Raw genomic sequence first — 12,850 nt, 5'->3', positions numbered from 1 at the left:
TAAATAGAACTTTGTATAAAATTAGCATGCTTTAACAATGGCATTTACACATTTCACAACCAAAGGCTACCTTTCATCTCGCTCTGTTGGCTATCGTTTCGTTGGGCTTCTGGTCATTTAGCTATTGTTCAGTTAGCTACCACTCAATTAGCCTCTATCCAGTTAGCCATACTTCTGTCAGCTACCTTTTGATGACCTACCTTTCAGCTAGCTGGTATCGAGTTAGCTTTTACCCAGTTATCCATTGTTAAGTTAACTGCTGTTCAGTTAGCCATAACTCAGTTAGCGCCCTTACAGTAAAACGACCCAATTAGCCAGCACAAAAAAAAAACGGATTCATATCAGGATGCAGGTCCACAGACAGACAACAGGAGACACAAACAGGACATTTTCACATTTTTACGCACATTTAGAATATCAACACAAAATGTTGCCCCTCAGAACATTTTTTTCCCCCATTGCATTTCCTTAAGATGCAATGTTCTGATTTCCGTAATTTCTTCCGTGGTCACCTTGCCTGTCTCCCAGATTGCAGATGGTTTGGCTTTAGAAACTGTTCAGGTGTCCTGTTCAGACGTCTCTTAGTGGTAAAACCAACGATTCCTGTGTGTAAAGACTGTACAGTACACCAGGGGTACACCTGCTCCCCATTCCTCTGTAGTGCTGAGAGCTCTCTTTATATCACACTACTGCTCCCAGAACCCTCCCGCCAAAAGGCCCGGGATCATCTTGTTCCTCTGCCCCCCGCCCCCCCCCCCCCCCCCCCCCGACGCTCTTCAGATGGCGTGGTTTGTGTAGCTGACGTAAGTTGTTTTGGTGGACGACACTGGAGAAGAGAAAGACACAGTGAAATCCCAATTCCCTGGGTTCCTGCACATCCATCATGGTTGCTCTGATTCAGCAGTGCATTTGGGGAGATGAAAAGGAAATATTATCATGTCTAAGGTGGGTAACTAAGCTGGAGGCAGATTTGTGTTTAGTGTGAGCTGTTTTGATGAAGTAACCCAAAAATGAAAGCAACGCCTTTAAGTCCTGCGCATTTGCTTATGAGACTGGAAGTGGCTTTGAAGTTTGAATTAGATGTGGATACTGAGAAAGTGTGGCATTATCTGATTCCCTACGAGTAGGAGTCTAAACCCCCACTCAGTGCACAACCGAAACACATCTTTCTGTTAGTTAGCATCTTTAGTTTCAGACTACCCTGTTAGGTAAACTAAATAAAACAGAATGACAAAATGCTAAGACCGGTGTACGATATCCATCTGTTGTATACCAGTGTGCGTGCGTGTCCATATGTGTCTGTATGTATGTGTCTGTGCATGTGCTCCTCCTCGTTTGGCTCATAACATCACACAAAATCTGTGTGTATCATTATGTGTGTGTGTGCTGCTCACCTGTATGCTCAACCCCCTCACAAAGCTGTGTGTGCGTGTGTGCGTGCGTGCGTGCGTGCGTGCGTGGGTGCGTGCGTGCATGCCGCTCACCTGTCGGCTCCACCCCCTCACAGAGCTCCGTCTTCACCTCCCCGTTGGGCCTCTCGGCAGCGAGCTGTGACAGCTTGCTGGTCATGGTTGCCACGGTGACGATGGCCTTGAAGCTGCGCTTGCGCTTGGGCACGTTGAGCTCCGGGTGGAGGAGGATGGTGTACACCTTGGGCATGTACAGCATGCCCAGGGAGACGGACGCACTCAGGCTGAGGGACACGGTCAGGGTGGCCGTCTGGATGTACATCTGGGGAGGGAGAGGCAGGCTGTAGCACGTCTACTGCACAGCGGGTCGCGCCGCAAGGTACCAGGTATGGAGGAGGTTTCACTTTCACTTTACGCTGGCTCAAACGGAGCCAATGGTTGATTTGTTTTTGATTCATGGGGAGAGAGAGAGGCAGAGAGAGAGAGAGCGAGAGAGAGCGCGAGACCGAGAGCGAGAGAGAGAGATAGAGAGAGAGAGAGGGGGAGAGAGCAAGTAGGTGAGTGATAGATAAAGAGAGAATGAGAGAGGCAGATAAAGAGAATAAGAAAGCAAACTGATGACAAGGAAAAGAGGGAGAGGGAGATCAAAACAAAAGTATAATAGGATTAAGAAAATAATACACAGCTGCATTAAAGGAAGAACGAGATAGGGCGAGGAAGAGAGAAGGAGATATATAAATTCAGTAGGAGTTGGACTCGTGACATTACAACTAAATATGTTCACAAAATATGTATTTTGCCAATAAAACTGTTGCTAAAGAACCAATAAAAAAAAAAAGATAAAAGGAATTAAAAGTGATAGACTATTAAACAGAGTTCTCCTGGCTGGTCTCTTAGAGCCTGTGGAAGTGAGAACCATCGCCGGCGGGCAACACCCAGCACCGAGCCAGGAACAGCAGGGGGGCCCCGCTCAGCCCCCACAGAGTCCTGCCCCCTTTACAACTCAGCAACAGACGCCGCTCGGTCCCCCGGGGGCCCCATGCAGGGCAGCTGTGGGCCAGTCGCCAGCCTCACACCCAGACTCTGCTCGGCAGGCAGAGAGGAGCCTCAGGGACGGAAAAAGGCCCACGCACACCCCGCAGTTAAGGAAGAACATCGAGCACAGGGCTGGTGATCTGCAGACTCCCAGATCAACAGAGTGCGGGGAGGAGATCAGGTCAGAAGCCCGATGAAAACATGGAGAAAGAAGACCCCCCTCCCCCCCCGGCTTATCTCAGCTTCCATACTACGGGTCTTTACACGGGCTAAGCCTATGATGCTGTATGAGAACTATGCTGCACCTGCCTGCCATCTCTGGGAGTCTACTGTACAGTGTGGGGTACCGTAGTGTGGTCTGTAGTGGACTATGCTACTACTAGCACTATGGCCAGGCTGGAGGTGGGGATAGAGGGGCCCCATGAGAAGGTGGAGGACCTCTCCCTTCAGATGTGGAATCAGGGCCTGTCCCGTCTCACACAGAGAGCGGACTCCCTGACATTTACAGTAGGAGAGAGAGAGAGAGAGAGAGAGAGAGAGAGAGAGAGAGAGAGAGCATGAGCAGGAGAAAGACAGAGAGCAATAGTGTGAGAGAGAGAGAGAGAGAGAGAGAGAGAGAGAGAGAGAGAGAGAGAGAGAGAGAGTGTCTCTTTGCTCCCCTGCATAATAAATCAGCCTTTTGATATTCTGCTCCCTGCTCTTGTGAGAACCAGGAAGCTGCTCACACAACAACTGGACCATGTTAACATAAAATATTACTGCTAATACTATACTATTAAAACCCTGAACAGTTTAATGACCACAGTATCCGCTATTTCTTAGCGGATACTGTGGTTACTTATTAAAAATATTAATTTAAATAGCCATATTATCTCTGTTATGACCGTTTTACTGTAGTATCCTCAGCCCCCTGCCTCTGTGTGCCACTAACCCGAGGAGCGCTACTGCTTTAGGGGTCTTTAGCGGTCTTAATGGTCTATTTAGTTAGTGGGGTTGTTGGTCTGGGTGGTCTCATTAGGGGACTCTTAAGTGGCCTAGGGGGGTGTCTCTGTCACACGGCTTCCCACTGAAGTCATGGGAAAGAGACAGAGACAGAAAGGGATGTCAAAGGAAACACGAAACACGTGGACCACATTCATCTCAGAGGAGGACGATACACAGACTGCTAATAATCAATGAGGTCATGGCTGTGAACTGCTGTTCATTCCTTACAGGAAGAGGCTTTTATCAGAGGTGGAAGAGGTGAAAACAGGTGTAGCTAATAAAACTAATTAGGTGTCCGTAGGCATGCCAGTGCCCATTGTTAACGGCATGAGATACACCTGTGATAAAGGTATTGTGGCTTGTTGTGGCGGTCAGAGATAACATTGGCCTGTCTTCTCGCACGTGCGTTAATGCACGCGCATGATTACACAAATTAACGTGAGTGTGAACACGAACACTAATTGCATCGCCGGTTCATTCTCATCCTTCTAGTTTTTTAATCCAGACTCCAATTCCTTTGACTTAATATGTTTACAATATTCAATCCAATACAATGGGTAGATATTCTAGATCTTCTTGAAAATGTTAATCCCAATCAGTAAATAGGTCGCTGAATAATTTATAAACTTGCTTAAACCTTTCCTTACAGGTGCGACTAGTTTAAACCCACAGCCTAGGTAAAATTATTTAGGTGTTTATAGAGATTAGAAAAAAGCTGTAATCAACATTCCTTATACTTAAACCCATTTCTAAATTAATCGTAACAATCCCTTTTAAGACTAAACACAAGACACATTGCCTCAAACGTAATTAAACCGAGGCAATGCTGCACATGGAGATCCAGCAGGGGTCGGAGGATTCATGTTGTTGCTTCACCAGAGGGTCACAACGCCAGTCTGCGCTGCCTACGATAATAGCCTTTGGTCCAGGGTCATCGATTAATTTGGGCCCGATAAGTGGCTTGTCACACCTAACACCCACATCCTGCCTCCTAAAGATGAACTTTGTGCCTTACACTGACCAGTATCCAAACAGCAAGGCACACTTAAAACCTTTTTTCACCACCTGATGAGTTTGCCCCGATGGGGTTTGAGACTGTTTTTCTATTGTACAATGACATTAGATATTCGACAGATATATAGCTCTGGATACAGAGATCCGATGCAGGGTAGTACCGATGCGATCAATGGTATGTGTGTCCCAGCGGTGTATCCACGCAGGAGACCGGGCTTATAGTTAGGGCAGTCGGACAGCAGGACTCCTCTCAACATGTCTACACAATAGGCCAATTACAAAGTACCCTGCGCTGAACAATATCCTTACCAAAAACGCAATCAAGCCAGAGCTGGATCACAATGTTCCCAATGGATTAAACTTGCTTTAATCCATTGAGCATCTCTTATTTTCACACAAAAAAGTGCCTGCGAAACGAGTACAGGGGTACGTTTTGTGGTATTTCTTGAATTCCTTATACTGATTAGTTAATTCCGGACTGATTCTATTCATGAATACGGAAAGCCATCTTCTCTGTGGGGAAGAGCCAACGACAATCCTTCCTCCCCCGCTTCATCGGGCTTTGATTCAGAGTGTGCACGGAGAGGAGGGGATGTCCACTAACGCTCCTTTGACAACGTGTTGTTAAGACGAATCAATGTGTTGGACGCAGCAATACAATTAAATACGTTTTAACTGGTTTCGAATGGATAATAAATAGTCAATGTTTGAGAAATACTATCGATTAAGGATGGGGTCATTGTCTCGGGAAAAAAATAAATACATACATTTAAAATTAAAGTCTAGGAAATGTGTGGACAACCCTACATTAGCTTGGTGGCTGGCATGAGCCGCTTTTCATAGTAGCACAATGTAGTGAACTAGATCAATAATTAAATATTAGATCAATAATTAGATCTCTACTTCATTACTATTTTCACATTTTTACCCGGGAGTTATAGAGGGTCCAGGGGATATGCAATCTTACCAAATGTCACCGTAATTACCTTGAATAAAACTATGGATTTCTCTGGGTTTGGACCTTGTTCAATAATAAATAACAGTTATTTAATAACAAATAAATAACATAGGTCTAGTCGTTTTTAGATATTTGAATGTGGAATGCCTCACAATATACCTTTAAGCCACTGAATCACGCTACAAAAGATTGGTTTGCTTACAAATTTATTCTGCTTACAGGCTGGCTACCTGACCTCGCTACATCAACTTTCCATCTCCTTGGTAGCAGCCTGAATTGTGGAGGCTGATCTATGGCTCCAATGCAATGCTCAATCTCTTCTTAAGGAACAGAGAGGGTTCATGGGGAGGATATTAAAGCGTGGCGATAATGAATACAAAGATCCAGCTCCCACCGACTTTATTCCAGTGGCTTTGATACCAGACTGATGTGACCAATCGCTGCTATCGTGCAACGTTGTACATCATTATTCAATGTCACTCAAATCATTGGTACGGTTGAAGGATTTCTGCCATGCTGAACATTTCAAAAGAGCGCACACATACATACTGAGAGGCAGAGAGAAGAACCCACTCACACACACACACACACACACACACACACACACCGTTTCCTTTTCAAAGGGAAGTTCATAGCTCTGCTGTGGTCGTAATGCTAAACCGTATGATCTACTACCGTCCAACATGAACACAATTTAAGCAATGTTCACGGTGGCGTGACTTTACCTGGGACATACAGCCTGGTTATAGTAACGCACGTGCAAACGACATACACATATGTGTGTGTGTGTGTGTGTGTTGAAAAGCATCTCCTTTCAATATATCCTTTCTATACCCTCTTCTAAGAGCTGAAATGGTTTCGCATGAATGCTTTCAGGAAATCACAGTGCATTCGCCCCTACACCATCCTTGCACAAGAGATGCGCCCATCCAGTGTCACAGTCAGTGTCTCTCTTGTTCAGATGGATCATGTAAAATCTTGCTCAATGAGTGGGTGAATTCTGTATGAACGGGTGAACTTTTGTAATTGCTCAAGACATACAGAAGAACCCCCGGCCCTCCCTTCAAAAAAGCCACTGCTGAGATGTTCTGCTTTGCGCATATGTCATAAACTGACTATGGTGTTGAATTTAAAATGTATACACTACTCCACTGCTGCATCCCATATGCACCATCTTCACTGTTGCATCATCCAAACACAAATCCCTCCCGATGGACGACCCGAACTCCCCGGTGCTCACCCTCTCCGCCGACTGCGCCGTCCCGAAGAAGATGGGGATGAAGGCCAGCCAGATGATGCAGGTGGTGTACATGGTGAAGCCGATGGGCTTGGCCTCGTTGAAGGTCTCGGGCACGCCGCGCGTCTTGATGGCGTACACGGTGCACGTGACCATCAGCAGGATGGAGTAGCCCAGCGAGCAGATCAGCGACAGGTCCGAGATGTCGCACTTGAGCACGCCGCGCGCCCTCTCGGGGTCCTGCGTGCGCTGCTCCCCAAAGTCCACGAAGGTGTGGGGCGGGTCGGCCGCGAACCAGATGAGCACGCCCAGCAGCTGCAGGGAGATGAGGAAGAAGGTGATGAAGAGCTGGGAGGTGGGCGAGATGAAGCGCGGCGCCGTCACCGCCTTCTTGCCCTGCTCGAAGATGCGGTGGATGCGGTTGGTCTTGGTCAGCAGCGCCGCGTTGCTGAAGCACATGCCCAGGCCCAGGAAGATGCGGCGGAAGGAGCACACGCCCACGTCGGGCGCGGCGATCATGGGGAAGGTGATGGCGTAGCACAGGAAGATCCCCGTCAGCAGCACGTAGCTCATCTCGCGGCCCGCCGCCCGCACGATGGGCGTGTCGTTGTGGCGCACGAAGGTGAGGACGACGAAGGTGGTGGCGATGATGCCCAGGACGGAGATGAAGACGGGCACCACGGCCCAGGGGGAGCTCCACTCCAGCTTGATGATGGGGATGGGCTGGCAGCCCGTGCGGTTGTGGTCCGGCCGCTGCTCGTAGGAGCACAGCTCGCAGGTGAACTGGCTGGCCTGGAAGTGGTAGCCCTCGCAGCGCTCGCAGTGCCAGCAGCAGGGGGCGCCCTTCACCACCTTCTTCCTCTCGCCGGTCCGGCAGGGCAGGCTGCACACCGAGCCGGGCAGCGACCAGTCACCGCTGGCCCACTGCAGCGCCTCCATCTGGGGAGGAGGGCGACAGCGGTCAGCTCGGGTGCTGTACTACCCACACTTAAGGGCTGATTATGGGGTCCCCGTCGACTCAGCGCAAGGACCTCGCAGACGCTGCAACGCAGTCGTGACCCTGTATTGGTTCTGCGTCGGGTTTTAGTTAGCGGACCAATCGCAGACCCTGCTGCTGCGTCGCCTCGACGCAAGGTTCCAATTTTCGCAAGGAGGGTCCGCAAGGACGTAAGGGGGCCATAAACCCCATTGCGATTATGAGTTACAAATTATGTATAACACAGTTTAAGGATGTGTAACGCGCCGTATTCTATATCACACCTCACTATACTATCTTTGTTGTGCGTTGGATATGCTATGGGGCTGTGCGGCACTTACGTTGAGATGCAGCTGGTTGGTCCATTGACCGATCACCTTGTACTCTGTTGCCGATTGGTTATTGATCTGGTATTGGAAGATGTCATAACGTCCGGGGGCGTCACCGTTCTCGTTGAAAGTGACAGGTGTCCCGGCACTTCCTGTTGAAACAGGAAGCACAGATCAGGTGTTGTCAAGGGAGGGGTTATTGTGACGTAGGCGATAGGAACCGAGGCAGTATGCTAACAGCTGCCAGTATAACAACAGAATGAGGACACAGGGCAGATGTATTATATTCAGTCCCACGGATATATCTCCATGGAAACCACTACACTCACATCCCCGATCTCCTAGGAAACCCCAACAGTTATGATTCTTTGTCAAGAAAAGTAGAATATATATATATAGTTATACATTAAAAAACTGTCGATATATATATTTTTTTTTATATGTCTGTGTGTGTGTCTGTGTGTTCCCAGGGTGTCGCAAGATAAGGGCTGTGTCTGGGGTTGAAAGGTTCCTGCTGCCATTTGATCATATTGTGCTGGAGGCAAAATGACAAATGTAAGCGCGAGAGAATCCAGAGCTCAAGAGAGGGGGTTAGTTTAAGGCCAAGATCAAGAAAACCAAGAAAACCCTACAGGTCCCCATAACAAAGAGAATGATTCAGAAAGACCATAGCATTCATTACACAAACAAACACACAACACATTTATAGAAAGGCATGCATTAATATAGACGCCTACATGTATGAATATATATGGGCATCCATGGTTATGTTATGTTAGCGTCTATCTGGGTTAAGCCGTTGCCAAAAAGGGAAATGATGCGTGCTTTGGGCTTCCCTTATTTCCTCTGACCCTGGGGCTAGCCCCTATGCTAACCTGTGTTTAGCGTTCAATTAACTTTCCCACAGATCCAAACCGGGTGTCTCCATCTGAAGCCTTGGAGGAAATTGGAAAGATCCAAGCAGATGGACCCGTTTCCCCCCAAAAGTTGAGAACACTGGAGAAAAATATTGCACTTTGTTTTTTTGGAAAGAACGCAAGAGCAATATTCAGCTTCATAATCTGGTTACATGCTCGCTGCCTGTCAGAACAGAAAGCCGATCTCCATTATTTCCTCACAAGGCTGGTTTGTAGATATAACCACAATAACGCGGTGCACTCCGCGATATATTAACACCCCCCCACACACACATACAAACACACACCGCTTGGCTCGTCATCTCAATGGAGGTGTTGAAGAAATTACACGGAGGAGCTGCTTTGTTCCTAACAGACCTGAACCTGCGCAAATCCCTACCATGATTTCCTGTATTGGCAGAGCATCCAGACCCTGCAGCTGACAATATGTCCGCCGCCGTAATTTCCTGTTTCCAGCCCCATCTTGGTCATGCCTCCAGCTGCTTCCTGCCAGCTGTCAGTGCTTACAGTAACGAGCGATGTTGCGTCAGGTTGGGAGGTCCTCATGCACCGATTGAGATTGTGATGAGACGGAGGAAGGACACATACAGGGATCATTACCAAACCCCTGCCATCGTTTGGAACGAAGGTACGATAGCCTCATGGTTAGGGTGAACTCACATGTCTCACACGTGGCTCAGGAGGTAGGGCGGGTTGGCTGGTAACCGGAAGGTTGCTTGTTCGATCCCCGGCTGAGTGTCCATGAGCAAGACACCTTACCCCTACTGCTCCCAACAAGCTGGCTGTCGCCTTGCATGGTGGACACTGCCGTCGGTGTGTGAATGTGTCCATGATAGGCGAACGTTAGGCAATATTGTAAATCGTGGCCACTGGTTAGAGAAGCGCTTTATAACTGCAGTCCATTAACCATTAACCAACCAGTCTCCACACGCATGCATTCCTGAGCAAGATGAACCATGCAATACGGTGCGTCCCGTTGGGTGAAACGCTGCTGGGCGACAGAACATTAATTTAGACAGTAGCAGTAGCAGTAGTATTCATCGCTCTGCCAGGGTGCTCACATCATCAGCATCATCATTGTCACCTTCATCTGTCAGCTTCAGTGTCTTCAACCTCTCAGACTCACTGGGACGCCTGCTAGACCGGGTATTATGTTGCCTTGGTTTTGGATATTTTTTACAGTTTCTTTCTTAAGTGCTCAGATCCCAGGAGCACTGGGCTCTGAGCTCAAAACTACTGTTTTGTCCTGCACTTTATGTACTTTTTGTTTGCTCCGCAATGTTTAACAAAATCTATTAAATAACTTAATTGACAGGTCTAACAGCATGTAATTAATCTGATCAACACAGAAGAAGGTAGTATTTTCCTTAATATCATCCCCCTTTATTCTAATTGGAAACATCTGCATTTTTTAGCCTTTCAACCTGATTTTGGGCTTATGGGACAACTGTTTTCCGGGCTTATGGTCCAATTTCCATAATACTGGACCAATTCCAATTACCCTTCAACCAAAGAGGTGAAAAAAAAACAACAGTTTCCTTTTAATGTAATCATGTAATTATGATTTGGGTCTATATTTTATGGTATGTTATTGTGTTGAGGTGTTTGACTTTAACGATACCTTGTCATGCAATCCATTCGCAGATGCTTCATGTCCCTTTGGATAGGGTTACTCCAATTAAATCACAAATTATTAATTTCAGTAACAACAAAAGGGCTGCTTTATCACATTTCTTAAAAGCTTTTAATTCGTTTTACATATGTTCAAGGTAGGAGATTTCCTCACATGTTAAGGTCATGATCAATGACCTCATTATCATTATCATCTTTGTTTCGTATTATTCTTCGCATCGTTTACTTGTGTATTCATACGCACAGGTGACTTGTTTTTGTTATAACAAATATCTGTGAACCAAAGACCACGTCATCCTTGTCTTTGCAGTGTTTTGAAACACATGTCTTTGTGTATTCATATATTCTCAGCCCTATACACTGTCTCTCTCGTCTCGCGGCAAGCAGCAGGGATTTACCCAAGGATTCAGGGCAAATTCAGTTCCAAGCCCTAACTTTCTCCCACTGAAACATCAACAACATGATTCATCGGCCCTTGTCTCAACTCATCAAAAACAATGTCCATGATGCCTCGCCCACCCACGCATTGCTAATCACATTCACACAAGGCTCGATACAAAGACTCCTTACAGATGGGCTTATCCTAGCCACCGCTAACATTAGCACAAACACTGCTAAAAATACATGCATGCATGGAGCGATGAGGGCGCGGGGGGGCTAGCGCTCTTACGTTAGCAATGCGCCCTGGGCTAGCAGGCGCACAGTCAAGGCGCTGTGTGTGCCGACCGTGGACGTCTGATTCACTGTGTTTCAAATTCAGGATGATGGCTCTCACAGACCCACACACACACACACACACACACACACACACCCAAGCGCGCGCGCTCAAATGCACAGAGCCGGGAGCAGAGACCGAGTGGTTATAGGGCTAACTATGTTTATGTTTGATGAATGCCTTGAAAATCCTGTTTAACAGGCTCAACCAAGCATAGGGTGCATGGTCAGTACCACACACACATACACTATGTTGGATGAACGCATGAATGCACACACATACACTCATGACCCAAAACAGATCATCCTCGTGAATGCAGATAAGTACCCAGACTCACACCCATATGAACACACACACATCGGAAAAAGGACGCAATCATGGCCACGCATTTGCACACACAAACTCTTCCCCCCGCAAACACAGCAGCCCCCCCCCATTAGGGACATGGGTTATAAGGTGGGCTGTGCTGGGTTTACATCGGCCATGACAATTAACACCCTTTGGTTCCCACCTCCTCCACTAATTCAATGTTTTCTGCTTCTCTTCACACGCTCCCTGGCTGTGGCAGCTAAACGAATCCCTTCCAGGTACAGAGATCTGAAGAGAAAAACATACATCCACCACATGCTTTATCCTCTCTCTCTCTCTCTCTCTCTCTCTCTCTCTCTCCCTCTCCCTCTCCCTCTCTCCCTCACGCCCACTCTCTCTCTGTATGTCTATCTTTCTCGCCCTCTCTTCCTAAACCGATGACAGTGAACAAGATAAGGGGATTATTCAAATCAGCTCCCTCTACTCTTAGAGGAAGAGGAGGGAGACAAGAAGTAATGAGAGAAAAAGAAGGGGGAAGGGGAGAGGGCGAGAGGAGAAAAGGGGAAGGGGCGAAGAGGGGGAGAGAGAAGAGGGGAAGGAACAAGAGGTGAGGGGGAGAGAGGGGAGGAGGAGAGAGGTTCGGGGAAGAGAGGAGAAAAAGGGGAAAAGATGAGAGGGGAGAGGGGGATAGGGGGAGAGGGGGAGAGGGGATGAGAGAAGACGGGAAAGCAAACGAGAAAAGAGGAGAGGAGGGCTGGTTCTAAATGAAAGGAATGGCAGGAGAGAGAGGAGGGAGAGTAGATCAGCTCCTTGGTTAGGTATCCATGTGTATCTGTTCTCCATTATAGATGTGTTTCGAAGGAATACTTCTGCGGTACAAATCAAACGAACCATGACTTCGAACAGCTAGGAATCCAAGACGGACGAATGCTATTTAGTCTAATACACTCTCAGCGCCCTCTGTTCTAATTGTTCTGCTGAACAGGGACGGGAGAGCAGACACGATACTCACAACATAATCATCTCAACAATGAAACCACTTTCCTTGTCGTGTACGCCGATGGAGTACTGAGTAACCAAGTGTTACGTATTCCTCCAAACTGGGACACAATCTGTCCCTCTCGCTTTCACTCGATATTTAACCGACGTTCTTTTAATACAATGAAGAAACCAATCAGCAAAGAAAATTTTTTGTCGTTTATTGGCAGGACAATATCTTCTACTTGCAGAGTGATGATGCATTTTAATTAAAAAATGCATTGGTCCATGTTTTTATAGGACAGGTTTTGTTAAGGTAATAGATACAGTTTAGTTTGGTTATTGTTTGTGTTAAAT

The 12,850-nt window shown here is 47.2% G+C and overlaps 1 protein-coding gene across 1 annotated transcript in view; it reads right to left on the bottom strand.

The window, feature by feature from the left end:
- Positions 1-776: 776 nt before the first annotated feature.
- Positions 777-12,850, bottom strand: part of LOC307080048 (metabotropic glutamate receptor 8-like) — a gene marked incomplete at both ends in the record, with an annotated part of 94,207 nt that continues 82,133 nt past the window's right edge. Inside the window, 4 exons of the mRNA XM_079742622.1 lie at positions 777-826; positions 1,485-1,731; positions 6,641-7,576; positions 7,955-8,094. Of these exons, the coding sequence (XP_079598748.1) occupies positions 777-826; positions 1,485-1,731; positions 6,641-7,576; positions 7,955-8,094 (1,373 nt within the window). The remainder of the gene's footprint in view (positions 827-1,484; positions 1,732-6,640; positions 7,577-7,954; positions 8,095-12,850) is intronic.

Source organism: Pollachius pollachius (assembly GCF_949987615.1).
Source record: "Pollachius pollachius genome assembly, chromosome: 9".
In the NCBI taxonomy this organism is placed as follows: domain Eukaryota; kingdom Metazoa; phylum Chordata; class Actinopteri; order Gadiformes; family Gadidae; genus Pollachius; species Pollachius pollachius.
This window is presented reverse-complemented; position numbering and strand designations above follow the sequence as displayed.